The sequence below is a fragment of the Leptopilina boulardi genome, unplaced genomic scaffold, assembly GCF_019393585.1.
Source record: "Leptopilina boulardi isolate dan_hultmark-lab unplaced genomic scaffold, ZJU_Lbou_2.1 LbouV2_150, whole genome shotgun sequence".
Lineage (NCBI taxonomy): Eukaryota > Metazoa > Arthropoda > Insecta > Hymenoptera > Figitidae > Leptopilina > Leptopilina boulardi.
Genome location: NW_026137697.1, coordinates 2,374,601 through 2,399,691, shown reverse-complemented (window position 1 = coordinate 2,399,691; position 25,091 = coordinate 2,374,601). Strand labels below are relative to the sequence as shown.

At 24.7% G+C, this 25,091-nt stretch overlaps 1 protein-coding gene and 1 long non-coding RNA gene across 3 annotated transcripts in view; one reads left to right on the top strand and one right to left on the bottom strand.

The window, feature by feature from the left end:
- The window catches only part of LOC127276649 (uncharacterized), a 218,290-nt gene that overhangs the window by 72,485 nt on the left and 120,714 nt on the right, over nt 1-25,091 (bottom strand). The window contains exon 7 of the long non-coding RNA XR_007842228.1: nt 11,855-11,900. This is a non-coding gene — a long non-coding RNA (uncharacterized LOC127276649). The remainder of the gene's footprint in view (nt 1-11,854; nt 11,901-25,091) is intronic.
- LOC127276648 (octopamine receptor beta-3R-like) overlaps nt 1-25,091 on the top strand; it is a 110,723-nt gene that overhangs the window by 34,960 nt on the left and 50,672 nt on the right. Inside the window, exon 4 of one of the 2 annotated variants that reach the window (XM_051297243.1) lies at nt 23,652-23,799. The exons of the other annotated variant lie outside the window; for it this stretch is intronic. Within the exon in view, the coding sequence (XP_051153200.1) occupies nt 23,652-23,659 (8 nt within the window). The 3' untranslated portion in view covers nt 23,660-23,799. Of the gene's footprint in view, nt 1-23,651; nt 23,800-25,091 lie in introns of those variants that run through there. 2 annotated transcript variants of the gene reach the window in all.

The following is a 25,091-nucleotide window of genomic DNA, read 5'->3' as shown; positions in this document are numbered from 1 at the left end:
CCTAGGATATCCATATCAATGGTCGATATCCTGGAATGGTCCCCAGGATATCTTGGGATATCCATACGATATCCCTAGGATATCCATACGATATCCCTAGGATATCCAAACCGCCGGTCTGTGGGACATCAACAGGACATCCATAGAATATCCACAGGATATCCCTAAGACATCCACAAAATATCTATTGGATATTATATCGCAGGATATCCTCAGGATGTCCGTGGGATATTCTTAGGATATTTAATATCTCAACATATATTTTTAAAGGTTAAAATTGTTAAGCTAATATAATGATCCAGAAGATATCCTGTGGATATCCTAAGATATCCATGGGATATCCAAACCTCCAAATTAATTTTCCAAAAAAAAATATGAATAAAATTATTACAATTAAAATTTGTAATAAAAAATAGATTTATTTTCTACAATAAAAGGAGAATAATTTCTGATTTATTCGAAAAGGAGAAAAAAAGTAGCTTTTTGTAAAGAATGAAAATATGAATTCAATGCCGGAATTATCGGAGGTTTTTCTTTCGTTTTTTTTCGGGATAATGAAATGGTGGAGGGGTATGTATATATATATATATAGTCTGAAGGGGGATGATGATTTCTTATATGAGACCTTTAAAGTCTTATAAGATCAAAGCGGACACGACCCAGTTTTATCAGAAAGACGTTGGTGGTGGGCCTCTTCTCTCTATTTCTTAGAAATAAGAGGGGGGGGGGGGGTCTTTTCCATTCGATTCAGAATCCTATCACGCTAGAACCATCGTCCTCAATTTATACAACCATTCAAGAAACCTCCAACTGCCCACAAAAGGCAACTGAGAATGGAAGCAGATGAAAATCAAAAACCCATGTATAGAGGTTATTCGGACGTTCTATTTTTCCGATTCAATATAGTTCACTCACACGTACACCTTTAATATCTATATATATAGAATTCAACTTTTTACAATACTATTTTTTTGCTACTTCACAAACATTGACACTTGCAGAAGAAAACTAATTTTTATATCAAAATGAAAAACTATTTTTTTTTTAAATTCGTATTTTTCAATTCTAAATTAAATATAATATAATATAAAATATGATTTCCTCTCCAAAGAAGATTTATCCCAAATAATTCAAGTGGAAATTTAAAATCTAATTTTACAATTTGACAATTTTCCAAAGATTAAAAATTTGAACGAACAAAAATACAATAAATTTTTTTGGAAAAATAGTAAAAGAAAAATTTTATTACCATACTTTAAAGAATTTACAGTTTCTTTTGCGAGAGTTAAGAGGGAATTTTACTGCTAGTTCGCAGTAGATTCGAAAGTTTATAGTCAGACGTAAGTCTTTTTTTTTTTTAGTAGATAAAGAAAATCTGGTCAGACAATTGAAACAGACAATTTAAAAAATTTTATAATTCAATAAAATTTTGTTTAAAAATTGATTTTTTTCGTTAAAAAAAAAAAACAATAATAAAATACTTAAAAAAATATTTTTTCATCAAATTTTTTTTTGAAAATTTAATTAACAAAATTCTATATTTTCGTTGTTATAAATATAACATTTTTTTTTCTTAATTTAAAGAATTTTTTTCGAAATATAATAAATATTATAATTTGAAATACCGTTAAGAAATTGGATATTTGCAAAAAATAAAACGTAAACTCGTCCAGAAAATGATCCGGTTTACAAGCGAAACACGTAGAGTTATCTATATAAGTTTTTTTTTTACTGTCTTCGTTGTCTCCATCGTTGTATTACTTTCCATAAATTTGTAGTGTCTCTTTACAAGAAATATATACATATATACACGCTTGACTAGAGTACACCTTTATGGAGGCAATTTGTTTTTTAAATTTGTCTCATGGTGAAAACTGAGATCTACAGAGGACTGATCTTCGATATATATATATATATATTTAATAAAGGATTATACTAAAGCTAGACATAAAAAAAAATTAAGATAAAAATTCTCCGTCTCGTTCATTTAAAAAGAAAAAAAAAAAAAGAAAAACTAAAACAGTCGCCCAAGATGTTACACGCTTTTGACAAAAAAAAATTCTCTCATTATGTACAACATTGTAGAAAAAGCACGCCTTTGACAAAAGACTGTTTCGTTAAAATAAACAACATTTATGATTGCGTACACATTTACATAATTAAAGTGTATATACAAAAAACGAAAACAAAAGAAATTTTTCTGATTTTCGTTGAAATAATTACATTTTTAGTGAGTGATTATAAAAAATTTATTTGATTCAAATAATCGGTTACTTGATTATTATTAAATAAATAAATATTTCACGGAAAAAATCTTTATCTGGAACAGCGATATATTTCTTTAGGATAACGAAAACTATTACTGTTTTAGTGAAACATATCGCTGTTCCAGTGAAACTTATCGCTGTTTCAAGTAAAAAAAATTTTTTCCATGTTATTTGTAACAAATAATTATTATTTGGGATGATATTTCCAAATACAAAATAATTATTGGTTCAAATACAATTTATTAAATTGAAATAAAAATTATTTGACTCAAGTAAATATTTATTTGATAACAGTCAAGTAATCAAAGTATTTGAATCAAATTTTTTTTAGTGTAGTTATTTTTTTCAATTTATCAAAACGCACCGAAAAAAAAATCCTCTTGTTTCAAGAAGATTCCTCTTATTTCAATGCATATTTTCCTCTAGTATATGCTGCAAAAGGATGTTCTCTAGGTTTAAGAGGATTGTCCTCTATGTAAAATTATTCCTCTTAATTTAAGAGGAAAATATCATCTTAAAAAGAACTCTGAAATAATAAAAATGCAATCATCTAATTTGTATGTCATAGATATAATCTATAAAATTAAAAGGAATAAAATTTGTTATTCCATGATTTACATCTATTTGAGTATAAATAAATTGAAATTGATTTTAATTTTTTTTGAATAAATCAACTAAATCTATTTTTAATAATATTTTTATGCGCAAAACATATAATTCATTAAATTTGAAAATTTATTTTAAATAAATTTTCAAATAAAATTAAAATAAATAAAAATCGTAATAAAATAAATTTTTAAATAGCATAACCTCAAAATTATTTAAATTTTCTTAAAAATTTCTTTTACCTACAAAAATAGGCAACATAGAAGATTATTCTAAATTCTAAGAGTATTATTTTTATTCTAAAAAGATTATTCTGAATATAAGAGAAATGCTCTAGAATAGTCCTTTCGTTTCGATCCTCTTGAAATTAGAGGAAAATATTCTCATTTAAAGAGTAATACTCTTGTTTTAAGAATAAAATTCAAGAGGATTCTGTAAGAGGAATTTTCTTCTTAATACAAGAATATATTTTTTTCGGTGCGATAATGATTTATTATACTCGAACTTTACAAAAAAAATTTTTTTTTTTTTAATTAATTGAGAGAGTAAAATTTAATATAAAAATTATTTAAAAAATTAAAGTTAGTAATTACTAGTTGGAAAATTATATTAAATGTGAAAAAAAAGAATTAATAAACAAAATTTATCAAAACGCAAAACCGTGAAAATTTCAATTTTGCATTTAACGATGAGACCACACTAAAGACAGCATCTCAGCTGATGTCTTTTAAATAATGTAAGAACCTAAAGTAGAGGCTCGAAGCAGTCATTTGCAAAAAGGGGTCAAGTTCCAAGTCCAAAGAGAACTTTCTCTCTCTCTCTCTCTCTCTCTCTCTCTCTCTCTCTCTCTCTCTCTCTCTCTGTCTCAGTTTCTATCCAGATGTGTCACCGTCATTCAAAATCTACTGAGTTTATTTCCACTAAGCAAAAGTGGTGTTCGTTTCAACAAGTTCTTTCTACATTTCTTTTCATGACCCTCTTCCTTAGTCGGTAATATGTACTCATCGTTTTACTGTCAGCTTTGCTCTTTTTTGCCCCCCCCCTTTACCCCCTTTTTCCTCTACAATGTCGCCTTTTCTCACTAACAATATTGCGCGATTCTTTTTCTATTCTTTTTTTTCCAAATAAATATTTATATATATATATATATCTTATCCAATATATATATGGGGCTTTTCTTTTCCATTTACAAAATTACCCAATCGACTACAAATACATATCACTTTGGCGTCCAATTTTCAGAACAAAAAGAGTTTGCCTAGACTCCTATCAATTATTATGAAACGCAAAAGAGAGACCTTGGTTCGATTTTGCGTCAATGATAAATGACTTTAATCAGCTGATGAATGCTACAATATAACATTATCTTTCTTTTTTCACATATTCGAATTAATTCCCCCCCCCCCATTTTTATTTCTAATTTTTCAAATAATATTTTTGTGCAAAAATAATAATAATTTTTTTTTTTTAATCAAATGAAATATATATTTTATCAAGCTGTGAGTGTAGTGTACAATAAAAAAAAAAAATTATCGTACTTTTACTGGAATATTGAATTTCCATTAACAAAACGCTTTTTGAAAATTTTATTTATTTCCTTTGTAAAATATTCTTCTCTATATTACTACTGACGAAAAAATATCGAATATCATTTATTACAATAAATAACAATTTCCCTATTAACAAAAAAAAAAAAAAATGAAATAAAATAAAAATTAAATTTTTAAATATTTTCTACCGCTATTGAGAATTTTTTTTTTTTTTTTTACTCTATATCTCTCTTAGGAGTTGAACAATCGTTTAGTATACCGAAATCACAATGCAACATAATGAGGGAAAATCTGATTCGAGGAAAATCCAATTCTACCTTTGCATACTCAAATATACTGAATAGTTTATGCCAAAAAAAAAAAAAAAAAAAAAAAAAAAATGAGAAGAAGTGCCGAATCTGGAACTTGGAAACGACCAAAAAAATTCAAGTTATTTGTACGTGGAATGGACCATTGGGTTTATCTCAAGCACGATCTAGTTTAAAAAAAGAAAAAAAAAGAAAATTTCCGATATTGCGTTTCTGATTTATTGTAGATTTATATTTCTAACGCATTTATGTAAAAATGTAAATTATGTAATCAATATGTAAATTAAATTTTCTTGATTTTTAGTGTAATATTTATTAATATTAATAATATTTATTAATATTAATAATATTTCTTAATTTATTATTTATTATTTATTATTTATTGTTAATCAAATATATCCCACGTGGAATTATTTCTGGAAAAATTTCAGAAATTACTTATGAAAAGTTTCCGAAAGCTATTTCCGAGTTTTTCCCGGAAAATTATCGGAAATTCCAATAAATTAATTTTGCCGGAAAAAATACGGAAATATCTTCCAGAAATTTTCCACATGTAATTTCCTGAATTTTTCCGGAAATCCTTCCACATTGGATATAATAGCCCGTTTATACTGCAAATAAATTAATAATAATATTTTTTATTATTATTATTATTATTATTATTATTATAATTATTGATAAATAAAATAATTTTTTTTAAATTTTAGTAACGACAGTAATGAAAAGAAAACAAATTTTCCTACTTAAGATGCTTAATTTTTTTTCACGATTATTATTTATAAATCAATTAGGATGGCGCGGCACGTGAAAAAGAAAAAGTGACAAAGATACACTTTGTAGGTAGGGAAAGTGATAAAAAGTTTCACTAAGGGCGGATTACTGAGTTTGCTATATATATATATATATATATATATATATATATATATATATATATATATATATATATATATCCTCTTATATTAAGTGTATCAAGAAGATATATCAACTTGGATAAATAAAACTAAAACATAACAAAATAATTATAAAAAAAATAATATAATAAATTTATTACATTATATCACTTATCACAAAGTTAAAAATATTCATTTTTCCTAATTTCGAATTTGATAAAAATTTATTTCTCTATTTTTTTTTTTTTTGTATTTTAATTTTAGAATTTTTTTTTTTTTTTGCATCAAGTTGCATCGTTTACAAGTGTTTAGTATTCATAAGAGGCTTGGTCATAAAATTTAAAACTTAGTAGACATGTCTGTCTAATTTATAAAGATTATACTAGGTCATCATACTACAGAAAATGTGTGAATGTATATAACGCGAACACATATATTTAAATATATATATATATATATATATATATATACATATATACACCGAGTTTTAGCTTAAAAGTTTTCTCAGAAAGGTTTTCATACTAAAGAGAATAGTCTATTCGTTATACATAAAGATTTTATGTTATATATATATATATATATATATATATATATAATATATGTACATGTTGAAAGTTTCATCCTAAAGAAATCCTTGTACTATTCATTCCTTACGTTTACAATTTATCCAATTTATTCATATCTATCTAAATAATTTAAAAGGAATCTAGACATATTTCGAGGTAGCTTTTCTTATACATATATATGCAGTATAAAAAAGGAGAGTCTTTTTATTTTCTTTCTTTTTTGTTTATTATGAAATAATTTTTTATTAAAAATTTAAAAACTAATTAACCAAAAAGAAAAAAATTCATTTTATTCACTATAGGATTGCATAAAGTTACTTTACTTCCTAAAGGGTTAAATTACATTATTTAACTCACTAGGGGCACATAAACTTATTTTACCCCCCAAGAATTAAATAAAAATATTTTTTAATTTTATAATTAATTAATTATTACCCAGGTAGAAAAATTAATATTACTAACGTTACTAATATTACTAACGTTACTAATGTTACTAACGTTAGTACCTATAAAAAAATTAAGAAAATGTTTCTAAATTGTATTTTTGCAGAAACTTGTCGAAAATCGACCACCAGGATGTATTTAATGTTCTTACCAGCACTTTTTATAATTTTAATTTCTATTATCACTTCCATTTTTTTATTTTCATTACCGTTTCCACTTTCACTTTTTCTAATTCTCATTCGCACTTCCATTCTCACTTCCACTCTTTCTAATTATCATTTCCACTTTCACTTCCACTTTCACTTTCACTTCCACTTTCACTTTTTTATTTTCATTACCACTTCCACTTTTTCTAATTTTTATTCCCACTTCTCTTTTTCTAATTTTCATTCCCACTTCTACTCCCATTTTTTCCACTTCTAATTTTCATTAGCTACTGCCATTTCGACTAAAACTCTTTCTAATTTCCATTCACACAACCATTTCCACTTTTTTTAATTACCATGGATGGAAATCAGAAAAAGTGAAAGTGATAATGAAAATTTAAAAAATTAGGAATGGAAGTGGGAGTGAAAATATAAAAAAGTTGTAATGAAAATAAAAAAGTGGAAGATGAAATGGGAATGAAAATTGGAACAAGTGAAAGTGAAAGTGTGAATGAGAATTAGAAAAAGTATAAGTGGAAATAGGAATGAAAATTATAAAAAGTTTAAGTGGAAGTGAAAGTGGTAATGGGAAAGTAGTGGCAAAATTTCTGTGAAAATATATTTTAGAAACTCTTTAATTTTTTTATAGGTACTAACGTTAGTAACATTAGTAACGTTAGTAACGTTAATTTTTTCACCTGGGATAATTATTAATTATTATTATTAATTATTAATTAATTTAAAAATCATTAAGGAAAAAATTAATTTTTATCTGATAAAATATAATTTTTTAAAAAAAAAATAATAATATGAATTGCGGAGGAGGGAATAAAAGATGGCGAATTTTCAAATATCGAACGATGACAAAAGATAGAGAGCTTGGCGATTGTCCAAAATCCACATTGGGCTTACGTCAAAAAAAAAAAAAAAAAAAAAAAAAATTCAGCCTAAGGGAAGGGGAGGGGGCGACACACAGATCTGACGTCGAAAATTCCCAACAAAATCCGGATATGAATGTGCTTTACAGGAAATCAGGTCGCACACACAAGCCGAGCTTTACTTTTCAAAACAAATATATATGTATATGTATATACTGTCTTGAACCATAAAATTGTGCCATGTACCAGATTTTCAAAATAATTTCTTTTTCAAATACACATTTGTTTTTTAAATCTATTTTTTGAAAATTTAAATTAAATTTTATTTTTATTTATTTAAAATACAAAAATTTTTGTAATATACAATTTTCAGTAAAATTACCTAAGATCTTTAAATCAATACCAGTGATCTAGATCATTGATCTAAATAACTAATCTGGATCACTAATCTAGATCATTAAACTAAATTATTTGTTTAAACAATTATGAAATAATAAATTTTTATAATAGTTATTTGTTTATACATTCAGTCTATGTTAATTTGCATTAAATATTAGGAAATATTATAAATTACCAAAAAAACTTGTTTAAACAAATAATGAATAAATAAATAAAATATATATTATTTGATAACAAAAAAAAATTCTTAAAAGAAAATCTTTTAATTTTCTATAAAAAAATTAATTTGTTTTTAATTTGCAATTATTTTGTCAATAATAGTAATACTAATTAATTGTATATATTATTATGTGATATATATATATATATAATATATAGTAAATGTGGCAGCTTAAATGGCAAATTTACTGGGAAATTAATATTTGTTGATGAATAATTGAGGGTGTAGTAAACATCATAGAAACAGTCAACTGTCTATTAATCGTTAAATATGCTTTAATACTCAATGGTTATTGAAGCCTTATACAAAGTCTACTGAACTATGTGTACTATTCCATAGAATTTCCTGTTATGAGATTATTATATATAAATCAAGTTTCATGAATCTTTTAAACTGGATCTTTAATTCTCATCAGTGTTAATATTTGTTTAAACATGTTTTTTCAACAAAAATTTTTTAATTAATAATAATAAATACTAAACAAAAATATGAAAAATGTTAATTTTATTTAATATTTATTAAATTATTTAATAAATTATTAATTAAATAATTAATTATACTAACAGGGTGTCTAACAAGGATTGAGAAAAAAATTCCCTGACTCCTCCCTGACATTTTTTTATTTTTCCCTAACTTTTTAATAACTTTATTTCTGCTTTCTTTGGACAAAAATATGGTTATTGACATATTTAACAATAAATTAATTTCTAATGGTAGTAACAAATGGTAATAAAAACCATTCAAGTTTTTTTAGATTAAAAAATTTTTAAATTCACAAAAAAAAATTTAATTTTTGTAGAAATTTACAGAAATTTCCCTGACTTTTCCCTGACTTTCCCTGACTTCCCTGACTTCCCTGACCGTTAGACATCCTGATTAATGTAAAAAAAATTTTATTAAAAAAATAGTTTTTTTTTATCAATGCCCTTCACGAATAATATAAAACGTGATTTTTTTCTCTCTCTCTCTCTTCTTTATATAACAATGAAAATTGTGAAGCATTAAATCGTTATTCACAATGTGTAAATATCATATAAAGATTACTTGGCTTTGGTCCAAAGGAGGCTGAAAAGTTTTTATCGCTTGTTCAAGAGAAGGGTAAAAGTTCGAAAATGTGAGTCACGCGAATTCATGTGCCCTCTAAAATAATTTCCACGAATTTTGAACAGTTACAAAAATACGTAAGCTTGATATTTTTAATTATTTTATTTATGAAATTTGTTAACAAAAAAAAAAAGATAAAAATTTTCATTCGTCTATTTAATAATCAATGAACAATTGAAAATAAAAAGAGAATATATTAATTTTATAATAAGAAATGAAAATAAAAAAAATATATATTTCGCTGTTATATTTTAATATATAAATAAAAATTAAAATAAAACGCATCAACGAAATATATATATATATATATGTATATATTGTGATGACATTGTATTTGTAAAGTGAATTTTCAATTTAATCTACTGCTCCGAATACATATATCACTTTTCCTAAATAAACGAAACTTTTGTTTCGAGAGAGGATCAGTTTATTTACTAAACTGCAGAATAAGCGATTTTCGATGTCACATTTTCCAATGAATTAATAATAATCCGAAATATTGTTACAAAATTTAAAAAAAATTTTACACTCAAAAATCGTTTTTTCAAAAAATAAAATCGTTTTCATAATTTTTAAATTCTAATTCATTGAATATTACAAAAACGAAATCATACTGTATAATATTTCAAAAGCAATTATTAATTAATTAATTATAAAATACATTTGATTAATTGAATCAACATCAATAATTATGTTAATAACACTTTATTGGCTTCATTACTAAAATTAAAATAATTAATCAAAATTTAAAGCCACACATTGCATTCAGAATTATAAATAAAAAGAAAATTATTTTTTTTAAAAAAATCTGATTTTAATAATTTCATTGTCTATTATTTATAGATTTTTCTTAAAAAATAATAGTGTTTAGAAATAAAAATTATTTGAGAAAAAAATATCAAAAAAAAGTTTAAAAATGAAAAACATAATTTTTTTCGACATAAAATTTTTCATTTCATCTTTGTTTTAATTAAAAAAAAAAAATTAACTGTCAGTTTTTACAGAATCAATCGATGACGTCATACTGTGAAACATTGCACTTAATTAAAATGTTTAAAAAAAAATAAAGCTTCAAGAAATATTCATTTATAAAAATTTTTTTTAAAAAAATTTAAACCAAGTTATAAAAATAAATAATACGAAAACAAAAGTTTGGAAATATACTAACCCGCCATTGAATGCACATTATATTTATGTAAATGAATAGATAATAATAAAAGTATAAATTTCTCGCTAATAATGAATTCTATTCTCTATTTAAAATTTTCTATTGTTTCTCCCGAGTTCGATTGCACTCATTCATATAGTATATATATATATTCTATTTAAAATGATTATCCCGCAATGCATTGAAAAAAAGAGATATTTCCACCAGGATAATTCTATGGATTCTGCAAAATTCCTTGTTAAAATAAAAAATAAAAAATAAAAAATAAAAAAAAAAAAAATAAAAAAAATAAAGAGAAAACTGCAACATGAAATATCATTGGCAATTAACTCGATGAAGTGAAGTTTCAAAAATTAAATGTCACACCCGCTTCGGAAAATTGCCACAACGGTTATATTTCATTCGAATCGATGCGACGAACCCCAGTTTTCATTTAGTTTGCGGTTTTCTAATCTAAATATTTCCGTTCAATTGCGACACTCAACTGCAAACAAGAGTTTTCATCACTTTCATCCGAAATATATAACAGTCAAACCCATGACAATTCTTCTCTCTAAATATGTATTGAAAAACACAGTATGACGTCTATATATTTATATACATATATATATATATATATATATATATATATATATATATATATATATATATATATATATATATATATATATATATATATATATATTTAAATCATCGCAAGAAATAATATTCTATTTCACTGAACAAACTCCAAGTTAAAAATAATATAGTACGACTGTATTCATATTGAACTTATTTGGATATTTCGTATTCTCTTCATTTCATATTTATAAAGTTAAAAAGCACAATTCTAAAATAATTTCAAGGTCCATGCAATTTTATTGGCATTTTTCGTTTATTTAAAGCTAAAAAATTTGCAATTATTCATTTATCGAGAGTTTAGTGTATATTATTTAGAATTATTGTAAGAAATTTAAATAAAAAAGAAAAATTAATGAAAAGATATATTATACAAAAGATTTATCTGCAACAACGAAATTATTCACTGTAGTAGTAAAAAATTTTACTTGTTTCAATATTAAATCTTTCGCTATTCTAGAGAAACCTTTAGCTGTTTTTAGGTAAATATTTTTTTCCGTATAAAATGTTTTAAGAACATGTTGTCTTTTAATAAGACATTATTTTGCAGTGAATCTATATAATTATTTGTCTAGGTGACAAATTTCCAAATTGTGTGTTATTTTATAGAGATTCAAGGTGTAAAATAAAATATTAATTAACGCTGTTAGTAAAAAAAAGAAAATTATATAAAAGCACTGAAACACTTACCGATTAGAAAATAATGCATGCTTCAAAAATGTCCATGATCACGAATCTAGAAAAAAAAATAGTAATTAGAAAATTAGAAAAACAGTAGTAAAAGTAAATATTTAGTCAGACTTTATAAAAATTTTTTATAAATATATCAGCAGTAGACGTAAATATTTAGTTAGATTTTGTAATTTTATAAGTAGATTAAATTGGTTTTAGTCAGACGTAATTAATAAATTATCGAATCAGTAGTAGAAGCAAATATTTAGTCAGACATTCTATTTTTTGTAATTTTATAAGTAGACTAAATCGGTTTTAGTCAGCCGTAATTATTAAATTATAAAATCAGTAGTACAGGTAAATAATTAATCAAACATCCGAATTTTATTTTGTAAAGTTTAGTAGTAGTACAAATCGGTTTTGGTCAGACAAAATAACTAAATTCGTAATTCAGTAGTAGAAGTAAATATTTCGTTAGACTTTATAATTTTTTTTAATAATTCTATAAGTAGACTAAATCGGGGTTAGTCAGACATTAAATTATAAAATCAGTAGTAAAAGTAAATATTTAATCAGGCTTTCAAATTTTTTTTTGGTAATGTTATTAGTAGTAAAAATCGTTTTTGGTTTAGTCAGACTTTCTATTTTTTCAGTTAATTTCTTTATAAGTAGATATGATCTGTTTTAGTCAGCCATAATTATAAAATTATAAACTCAGTAGTAAAAGTAAATATTTAATCAGACTTCTGAATTTTTTTTGGGGGGAATGTTATCAGTAGTAAAAGTCGGCTATAGTCGGCCATAATGATTAAATTATAAAATAAGTAGTAAAAGTAAATATTTAATCAGACTTTCAAACTTTTTTTGGTAATGTTATTAGTAGTATAAATCGCATTTGATCAGACATAATAACTAAATTCGTAATTCAGTAGTACAAGTAAATATTTTGTCAGACTTTATAATTTTTTTTATAATTCTATAAGTAGATTAAATCGGGTTTAGTCAGACATTAAATTATAAAATCAGTAGTAAAAGTAAATGTTTTGTCAGACTTTCTATTTTTTCAGTTTATTTCTATATAAGTAGATTTAATCAGTTTAAGTCAGCCCTAATTATTAAATTATAAAAACAGTAGTAAAAGTAAATATTTAATCAGACTTTCAAATTTTATTTTGGTAATGTTATTAGTAGTAAATATCGCTTTTGGTGAGACATAATAACTAAATTCGTAATTCAGTAGTACAAGTAAATATTTCGTCAGACTTTATAATTTTTTTTATAATTCTATAAGTAGACTAAATCGGGTTTAGTCAGACATTAAATTATAAAATCAGTAATAAAAGTAAATGTTTAGTATTTTTTTCAGTAAATTTCTATATAAGTAGATTTGATCTGTTTTAGTCATCCGTAATGATTAAATTATAAAATCAGTAGTAAAAGTAAATATTTCATCAGACTTTATAATTATTTGTAATTTTATAAGTAGACTAAATCGGTTTTAGTCAGATATAATTATTAAATTATAAAATCAGTAGTAAAAGTAAATATTTAGTCAGATTTTCTAAACTTTTTTTTTTAATTTTTTCAGTAGTACAAGTAAATATTTAATCAGCCTCGTTAAATTTCTGTAATTTATCAGTAGTACAACTTATTATTAGTCGGACGTAATAAATTAAAAGAACAGTAGTAAAAGTAAATTTCTAATTAAACTTTTTTAAGCTTTTGTAATTCTATAAGTAGTGCAAGTTGGTTTTAGTCAGACACAAATGACCAAATAAGAAAAGTTTATCGAAAATCAAATGTCGAGTACTTATCTAAAAAAAAAAAAGAAAAAAAAAGAGATAACGCATGGGGGAGGGGATTAAATGGAAAATGTAATGAAAAAAAAATTCCCATTTTAAAAAGAGTGGTATAAGTGTCTTCAATATAGACGATTTGAAATGACAGGCAATTTTCATTTTCTCAAAGAAGGTTTTTTTTTCCTTTCCTTTTTTTTAAAAATCCAATTGAACCGTAAAAATTCAATTACAAAAAAGAATTCACATAATCGCTTTTGTTGGAAACTTGACTATATTCTACATGCATGGAAAATAATTTACCTGAAACAGCGAAAGGTTTCACTAGGCTAGCGAAAGATTTAACTGTAACAAATAAAACTTTTGCTACTATAGTGAAACGTTTCATTGTTCCAGATAATTTTTTTTTTATTTTAAATTAAACTTTTTCAAAACGGAAGTGCAATGAAGTAATAAAAGTAAATGTAAAAAAAGAGGAATTTTTAATATCAATATATATTTAATCTATAGATATATATTTGAGGCCGTAGATGCACTTCCAACTGGGACAAAAGTTACAGTTAATCGAAATGCCAACGTCCTTCTATCACAGCGTCAAATCCACTTCATCCCTTGGGCAACTCTGTTAACATCAGTGTTATCCTCTTTAGATGATGTTAAAGCAATGAAATTTCCAAAGATAAGAGGTTTATTCCTTAATTTGAATTCAGGACACTGATCAAGCTCTACATACATTTTAGAATTAATCCTTTCAATATCGATATATATATATTGCAAAAATGTTATACTCGAGAATTTGCATTTTTTATTTTATATTTCTCAATTTTTTTTTCTTTTTTTTTTGCAATTTCTTGATTCTGACACATTTTCAAATTGCTGTAATACTGTTTCTGCGAATGATGTTATTTTTTTCCGTTTACAAAATATATTTTCTTTTCTCTCACTCTCTCTCTCTCTCTCTGATATTTTTTTATTATTTTTCAAATTATATTTTTCACTTTTGACCCTTGTTTTTGAAATTATTTTCCATCATACTTTAATTAACTTATCATTTAGAAATTTTTATCATGAAATAATAATAAATTTTTTTAAATATAAAAAAAATGTGTTTTTTTCACAGTCAACTACTTTGAAAAAATTGTGAAATTATTTTTCCTCATGGGTATTAATTTTGTTTTTCATTTGTTGAAAAAAATGCGAGTATTTTTGAAGTGATGAAAAAAATTCCTTAATTTATCAGAAAAGATATTAGACACTCTTTTTCATTTCGCATTTATTCCCAGTGACTTTTTAAGATGCTGTTTGCAGTCTAGTTTTAATGAAAGCGGTGCTTATCAAAGCGACTAAGAGAGAGAGAGGGAAAGAATAGTGAATTGACAAAGGCAACTTTGCCTCATACTGTCGTATACATTTTCAAAAATTCACGATATTCCAACACCTTCATTTCAATTTATTATTTGAAAGTAATATGTGAGCTTTAGTTGGAGAAATGAAAATCATCAAAAAAAAATGACAGGAAACTCTCTCTCACTCTCTGTCTGTCTGCGGGGAAAGTGTTTCTAAATTTAGTCCCATATATATATATAGTGAAACATCTCATTTTAAAGTCCAAATTAACTCGTTTTATAGCTATTGTCCCTTGAGCAATTAGACAAATGAGAAGAGGATAATGAAAGAAGAAAAAAAAATAACAACACATGACCTATATAATTATATAATTCAGTTTTCTTTCCCTTTTGATGTAAATTGTAATCTCCATAGGCAGATTTAAAAATTTTTTTTTGTAATATTTTTAATGTTAATGTAAAAAAAAATATTTTTTTTATCAGCAATTTTTTTTTAATATTTCAATGTAATTAAATTTTTACAAATATATAAAAAATTTGTTATTTTATTTAAACAATTACCATTTTGTAAGCAAACAATTAATTATGTTTTATAAATGAAATTTAAATAATTATTTAAATTATTATTAAATAAAATTATTACAATCAATTATTATTAGAAAACAATTTTTTTATTAACAATTGAAAATTTATGAACAGAAATAAATTTTTTTTTCTATTTTCAATTAAAAAATTAAAATTTAGAAAAGAAATATATTTTTATTTTGAAAAATTGAGAAAGAATTATTTTTTTTTTAATGTCATCGGGAGAATTTAATGAGCACTATATATATGCATCTTTGTCATTCGTGTTGTTTTTGCTTTCGATTATATATATATATAAAGCAAAATGTTAAAGTCACTGTCACTCCCATTATATCGCGTCTCAGGGGGTAATGAGCTTTTATTCTCACTTTCTTTTGGATCTCTTCTCAATTTAGAGCAAAACACTTTGTTATACCTCTATCGATTCCTCTAAAGCGGCTTTCCAAGGAAGGGTTAAGCGGACTTAAAGGCGCACGCTCGACAATTTGCCTACATACATATATATATATATACATATCATATATATAAGAGGTCACACTCGTTGAATCTAGGCTATTTCAGATTTACTCATCAATAAACAATATATAATCAAATTTTCCTTTCTTCCATTGTCGCCCTCGAACGCTCTTCATTCAAATATATATATATATACAAAACAATATATAAGTTCAAAGAAGAAACCTTCAAAAACGCTTACAGCATCCTTTACCTTTTTTTGCATTTAAATAAATATTTAAAAAAAAAATAAAAAAAAAATAAAAGTAATAATAATAGTAATAATAATGGTAATAGTAATAACAGTAATAATAATAATAATAATAAAAATAATAATAATAATAATAATAATAATAATAATAATTATAATAATAATAATAATAATAACAACATAAAAAAAAATTCGAATTAGTTACAACATAAAAATATTACTTGTTTAGAGACAATGAGCAATTTGCCGCTGGTTTGAAAAAATTCTCCACGTTTCCGATTAAAAAAAAAAAAACAAACAAAGGACAAAGTGTTTTACAGTATTTTTTTCCAGTTATTCCAGCTTGACCGAATATCTATTTTTTTCGTTTTTTTTTTTTCTTCTCTTTTTTATACATTCGTCTCATGTAACATGATTCGAGTGTGTAACTCGATTTTACCATTGTAAAATGGGATTGACGTTTTATTTCATATATTTATTCAGCATAGGGAGGATTTTTTTTTTATTTATTAATAATTTTCAATACTATAAAGTGTTTTAAAATTGAAAGAGTCGACAACGCAGTTATACAAAAATATATAGTATATATATATATATTCTTTCAAATATTGTCATATTCAGAGCGATATAACAAAAACGAAAATTAACGATTTTTCAACAAAAAAAGAAATTTTGTACAATGACAGGAAAGCAAACATTTTTTTTTATCGACTAATTATATCACAATTCTATTTTTTTTTTCAAATTGCAAAAAAAATTTTAAAAAATACACGGGAAAAAATGAATTGCCTACAGATGCTAACTGATGTTTGCTATCGGATCTATCAAAAAATTAGTAACCACAACTAAATTTTTTACTATGACAACGAAAAAGTTTTCTATGATAAACTTTAATTTTTTGAAAATTTACTGTCACAGTAAACTTTTTTTCATCACACAGCAAAATTTGTTTGCTCTCCCTATATTAGCTAACTTAATTTGATGTGACAGCAACACTAAAAATTATAAGTTATTAAAATAAGCTGCAACGCTTATTATTTTAAACCCATTTTGCTTATTTTAATATACCAAAATGGATTAAAATAAGCAAAATTGGATTAAAATAATAAGGCTTATTTTAATGCCTTTTAATTTTCTGTGAAATAATTCGATGCCACAACAAATTTTTTCTATACATGTATTTTTAAATTACTTTACAAAAAAAAAAAGATTCCCAAAAAAAAAATTTCGCGAAAGAAAAAAATTCAAAAAGATTTCACAATGTTTGAAAAAAAAAAATTCATGAAGGCGTAAAATTTCACAATGATGTGTGAAGAAAAAAAAAATTTGCTGCACAAGGAAAGTCCAATTAAGAACCAGTATATTGGTCCATATATATATATATATATATATACATCAATTATAACTTGTTCATTTGACTGTGATGCGTTACCCCGCACTACACGGTTAAGTAAATTTTGCAGTCATGCATGTCGTAAATGCAATTACTGACAAGTTGACGACGATCAGCAACGATGTGTGTTGCCAGGAAGGCACATTTAACCGCAGTTTAATAGCAGAGCATGTGCTACTAGCCGAGTGGTTACGGTCAACCGCGATGAGAAGTTCCGCTAAATTCAACGACAAAAGGCTGCCACTTCGGCATTTGACCTCATCTCATTTCTATAGAGAAAGAGAGAGCAACTATTACCTTAATCTGTGGCTGATCAAAGGGAAAAAAAAAAATTCTCCTACTTTCTTCACAGCGGAAAAATTAACACTGACATTAAAATACAGTTAAGAAACATTACCATACCACTAGCCAAAAAATGAAAAAAAAAAAAAAAACTAAAATAAACGAATTTCCCACTTGGAAAGATTCCCCGGAAAATGCCCCCTGGAGGTTCTATCGGAATTCCGCCGGAACTTCCAACGTAATTCCGTCGGAATTCCATCGGAGTTCCAAAGTATTTCCGATGGGATTCTGACGGAATTAGGACTCTAAAAATTTTGAAAAAAAATTAATCGGAATTCCGTCAGAATCCAATCCGAAATTCTCTGGAATTCCGATGGAATTCCGACGGAATTACATTGGAAGTTCCAAAGAATTTTCTATGAGATTCCGACGGAATTAGGACTCTAAAAATTTTGAAAAAAATTAATCGGAATTCCTTCAGAATTCCGTCGGAATCCAATCGGAAATTCTTTGGAACTCCGATGGAATTCCGACGGAATTACATTGGAAGTTCCAAAGAATTTTCTATGAGATTCCGACGGAATTAGGACTCTAAAAATTTTGAAAAAAAATTAATCGGAATTCCGTCAGAATTCCGTCGGAATCCAATCGGAAATTCTCTGGAACTCCGATGGAATTCCGTCGGAATTTCATCGGAGTTCCAAAGAATTTCCTATGGGATTCCGACGGAATTAGGACTCTAAAAATTTTGAAAAAAAATTAATCGGAATTCCGTCAGAATTCCGTTGGAATCCAATCGGGAATTCTTCGGAACTCCGATGGAATTCCGACGGAATTACATTGAAAGTTCCTGCGGAACTCTGATAGAACCTCCATGGGGCAATTTCCGGGGAATCTTTCCAAGTGGGTTTTTAAGAAATATTTTTCCACTTATGTAAATTATTTATTTATTTTATTTTTATATAAATATAAACTCTATTCCACTCAACAAAAATAGAAAACCACTCAAAAAAAAAAAAAAAAATTAATAAAAAGTTGAGAAAAAGTTTTTCAGTTTGAAAAAAAATTATTAATATAATTATTTTAAATAAGACATGATATATATACCTATCTATTTCTAAAATGAAAAGTAAACTTTTTAGTGAAAACTTCAATTGAGAAAGTTAATAAAAAATTTATAAAACTTGGCTCCTAGTAATGATAAAGTTTTCAAAAACACACTTGTATGTATGGTATACGATACAAGAGAGGTTTTTATTTTTTTATTTGAGGTAGAGAGAAAAATTGATTTAAATTCTAGTTTGGCTGATTTAAAAAAGAAAAGTTTTCTATTTTATTGAAACTTCTCACTATCTCTCTCTCTTCAAATATCACAAAACTAAATTAACCTTTTGTAAAAGACAAAATTCACTTATACTGTTTTAATCCAGTTACATTTCAGTGTTATTTAAGAAAGTTGAAGAGCTTTTTAATCTCAAAAGAGATAAGATTTTTTTTTCTTTAAAAACAAAACATCACTGATCCTGTCATGTACAATATTTTGTAAATAAATTGTTTAACAAAACAAATTATTATAAACAATACAAAAAAATTAAATACGTCTCGAAAAATACAAAACTGATTTTTTATTCATTTTTTGAAGACCTAATTTTTTTTAGCAGATGAATTTAATAATATAATATAATTAATATATTATTAGTAATAATAAAAAAACAATAATAATAATAACAACATAATAGTATATAGTAATAATAATGTTATTAAATATTTATCTTCAATTTTTTGTCGATCTAAAAAAATAATTAAAAATTAAAATATGATTTTCTATCTCTAATCATTGCACTAATTAAAATTTATATTTAACAAGTGCAAGTGAAATATTCAATTTTTTTTTTATTCTCTACAAGCGTAGAGTGACAATTTCATTTCTCTCTTCAACATAAATCTAGATAATCTTACATTAACATTTTAATAGAGTTCTTCTTCATTACAACCACTGAAATCTCACATCCTGAATTAGATTAACTATAAGGGAGCTTTATTTTACCACACTATATAAGAAATAATTACGCATATAAAGAATTCTTGTTGGAAAAAATTAAGAAAGAGAATATAAATTTTTTTTTTGCAAACAAATATTCTCACGAAATTTTTTTTTAAATCTCTAATTATTATTATTTTACTTTAATATAATCGACATTTAATTTCTATTACAAAATCTAGTTTTTTTATTATTTATATAATTAAATAATAGTACTAGTTTAAAAAAAAAAAAATTTATACAAATTTTATTTATTTTTTTTTTTCATTCACATTTTTTTAATAGAGCCTTTTCCAAAAATGAAGAATTACTATATAGTTTAATGTAGAATAATAATGGTAATTTTTTAATTGAAACTTTAAAATGAAATTTTAATTTTGCAACAAGTAAAAAAATTTGAGATTCCAATTAAAAAAATAAAAAAAAATAAATAAAAACTTTTTTCATTATGGCGAACGCGGCGATAAAATAAATTCGAGACTCGTTTCTTATGTTATTACCGTAACTATGGCAGCTACCAAAAGCGGCTTACGGCTTATAGAGTGCACTGAAATTTCTCAAGAGAAACTATAAGTGAATCTACCACGAAACAATTCAATTTAAAGAATAATATTATTTAAAATTTTTTTCTTTTCTTTTTTTGTCAGCGATAAGAAACATGACAAATTATTATATTATATAAAGGAAGTAAATAAAAAATTTCATGAGTTTTTAACAAAAATTTATCAATTTCAAAAAAAAAAAAAACTATGTCTTAAAAATAAAAAACTATTTTTTAATTAAATCCTGTGTAGAATATTTTTCAAAAAAAAAAAAAAAATTTTTTTTTCTATTTTACGACTAGTTGAGAGTATTGAAAACCATTAAATAAAAAATAGTTTCAATTTCATTTTTCCAATATTTGTAATTAAAAGAAACCATTTAAATTAAAATTTTTCGAAACTTTTTTGTCGATAATTAAAGTTTTTAATTTTCTATATTTCTCTTGTTTTTTTTCAAAAAGATTTTTTTTTTGTTTCAAGAATTGTATTTTATGATATACTTAACTTGAAAATAGATAAGAGAGAGAGAGAGAGAGAAAATTTCAATATTTACTGATATAAAATACATTTATTTATTATTTGTTCGATCGACACTGACTGCTGTCAATATTTGCCGAAGACACAAAAGTTTTCAAGTGAATTGTTCATCTTGTAGTATTTTTTTTGTCTTCAACTTATAAACATCTGATCAAAAGAATTTTAGAAATTTATACAATATATTTTTTTATAAATTATTTTTATTATTATTTTATTATTATTATTATTAGTATTATTATTATTATAATTATTACTATTATTATTATTATTATTATTATAATTATTACTATTAATATTATTAATATTATTTTAAAGGAGAATAATTACTACTACTATGTAAGTAGTAAAAATCAGTTTTAGTCAGACGTATTAAATATTAAATAAAATATTAAATATTCCGTCTGACTAAAACCATTCTATACTACTGATAAAAAAAAAATTATTTTCGTATTTAAAAAAAAATATTATAAACTCTGTCTGACACTGAATTTTACTACTGTTACTAAAGTCCCATTAATTGAAAAAGTCTGACTAAAACTGAATTTACTACTACACTGGAGTCTCCCAAGAGAGGACTTCTGAAGAGAGGACTAAGTAGTGACGCGGCGCGGTAAGGAGTGAGGGGGGAAGAGATGGGCGGGATCAGAAAGAGGAACGTGAACTCAGGAGCGTTTGTTTTTAGTGTACCTTTCTCGCGTAGTGTTTTACATACGTAACAGAATGTATTCTGTTAAAAAAAACACATCTCTGTGATACGATATACGGCCCTGGAGTGTTTACAATTTTCGGCGTCAAGGACGAATTCCGTAGAGAGGTCCAAGACTCTTTCTGTCCTCTCTTCGGAGACTCTAGTGTAATACCAAAAGTACAAAAAATCGTAACTATTCCGTCTGACTAAAACCGTCCTCTACTACTGACAGCAAAAAAAAATTATTTGCGAGATTTCGTAAACAAATATATGAAAACTACAAAAATTCAAAAAAATACTGAAAAAGTCTGACTAAAACGGATTTTACTATTAATATGAAAACTATAAAAAATTGGTAAATATTCCGTCTGACTAAAACTGTCCTCTACTACTGACATCAAAAAAAATAATTTTCGAGATTTCGTAAACAAATACATCAAAACTACAAAAATTCAAAAAAAATTCGGAAAAAGTCTGACTAAAACTGAATTCACTACTAATTCCAAAACTATAAAAAAATTCGTAAATATTCCGTCTGACTAAAATCGTCCTCTACTACTGACAGCAAAAAAAAATAATTTTCGAGATTTCGTAAACAAATACATCAAAACTACAAAAATTCAAAAAAATTCTGAAAAAGTCTGACTAAAACTGAATTTACTACTAATTCCAAAACTATAAAAAAATTCGTAAATATTCCGTCTGACTAAAATCGTCCTCTACTACTGACAGCAAAAAAAAATTATTTTCGAGATTTCGTAAACAAATGCAACAAAAATTCACAAAAAATTCTGTCTCAGTAAAACTGTCCTCAATTACTAACAGCAAAAGTACAAAAAATTTTATATTTTCTGTAAATAGAAGAGAATTTTCGAGATTTTGCAAAAAAAAAAAAAAATGCACACACTACACAAATTCCATGTGGAGAATGTAAAGAATTAAAGGATGTATATATATGAGAATAAAAGGATTCCATTCTCGAAGCTGAAAGGTGTGGATATATAGATAAAAATAAGAATTTTATTTTCGCCTTTCTTGCGCGCGCGTTAGGACTGTAAATATATATATATATATTCGTTTTTCCTCGCACATTGATATCGAAAATACAATAAAAGAGGAGAAGAAGAAATCTCAGCGAGGAAACGAACAGTCCTTGGACAGAATTTAGGTATGTGGGTCGCTTAGTATTCCAATATTAATCGCCTCCGAAGTCTCCAATTAACTGGCTGAAAATCCCTGTCGTTCCGGAAGTGGAAATTCATCCGTGAAATTAAAGTGAAAGAGAGCTCAAGATGACTATGGCTATATATATATATATATATATATCGAGGAGAATAAAGTGGAGGGGAGTGAGTTCGAAAATTAGGCCACCTTTATTGGGAAGTTTCGAACTGCAAACTATCTCTCCGATAGAGAGGAATAAAAGCGGACTTCTCCCCTCTCATCAGTAGAAAATCAAACAACTAATCTAAGGATATTCAGGACCTTTTATTATTTTTAACACTAAAGTGAAAGAGAGAGAGAGAAAGCAACTTATCGCGTCTTTTACAATAATAATTATAATAATATGTTTTGTCCCGTCAACTTATTTAAATAAATAAATAATATATTGTAATAATAAAAAAAATTTATTTGATTCAAATACTCGATTACTTTTACTTTTAAATAAATAATCAAATAATTTTTGAAATAAAATTATTAAAAATTTTATTTAAATCAATTTCTGCATTTGAATCAAATACCATTTCAAATTATAATTATTTGATACAAATAAATATTTATTTAATAATAGTGAAGTATTTAAATAAAATTTTTTAATAATAATTAATTTTGTTAACTTTTTTAAAATTTATATTTACTAAACTTTTCACTTATTTATTTTTTTTCGATTTGTTTCAGGTGAGTGATTTTTAATGGAACTCGGGCTAACTATAAAAAGTACGGTAAGAGAAAATAATAAAAATTATAAAAATTTATATTTTATACTTTTTTAAAAAAAAAATTGAAAACAAACACCAACAAAGAAGCAAAACAAATAAAAAGAAAATATTCAGCACGGTTTGAATTTTTTTCATTCCAATTTTTCCAACTAATTTTTTGTAAAGAATTTTCATTTACAAAAAATTATCATTAATAATTTCTGTTTTTTTTTTTTTTTATTTTTCTCTCAATGAGAAAAAAAAAACATTTATGATCTGAGATTGTAAAACATGTTGCTCTCTTAAGAATGCATATTTGCCTCGTGAGAGAAAAAAAAATCTCATGTACCATTTAAAAAAAAAAAATCTGAATTAATCGGAATGAAAATCACATTGGATAAATGTAATTTCACAGCGCCCAGGAAGAATCCAATTATAAAAATGCAAGAAAGTGGAATTTCAAATTGAAAAATATTTCACGATAAGGTGGGAAATTTAAATCTGCTCCAATAAATACTATTGTTTTTTAATTTTCTCTCTCTCCCAAGAAACAACACATTTGCCAATTCTTGATAAGAAAAAATTATAGAAATTTGATAATTAATTACAATTATGAGATTTTTATTAAAATTTTTTTAATCACATTTTTGTCGTTTTTTTAAAGTAAAATTTAAAAAAAAATTTTAGCAGGTCCGGAACATAAAAATTATTCTGATTCAAAAAATGACACACAAAATTTTGGTAAATTTACTGTATTCATCTTTTTTTTTTTTTTTCTAATTTTCTTTTTCTATTCAGGTGGGAAATGTCAATAAACGCTTGAAACCGCTTGAAATTAAACTGATCTCACAAGCGTTGGGTAATTCAATTTGTGGTAAACTACTGTCCCAAGGGTTTACGTAAAATAGCTATACTTTAGTCTCCAATATTAACATGATTTGTTTATTAAATTACAGCATCCCATAGTTAAGCTACAGACCAAAAATTTCCTATCTCTCTATATATAATCAAGATAATATCCGACCAATTACAATTAACGTCCTTTTGTCCTTTTTTTCTTTTTTTACTTCATTTTTCTTTTTTAATCAAAAATATTCTTTTGTAAAATATTTTCTACTTCGATTTTTGATATATTTTTTTAATTTTATATTTAAATTTACATTATATTATAACAATAATTACTATTATTATTCTTAATTATTATTATTATTATATTTTTTTATTATTTTATTGTTTATTATTATTATTATATTTTTTTTATTATTTTATTGTTTATTATTATTTTTTTATTTTTTTTATTATTATTATATTATTTTCAATTTTTTTCATTGTTAATGAGAAAATAGTCTGTGAATTAATATATATTGAGAGATAAAAGGGTAAAAGAGGAAAATTTTCGAATTATTGGATATTGACAACC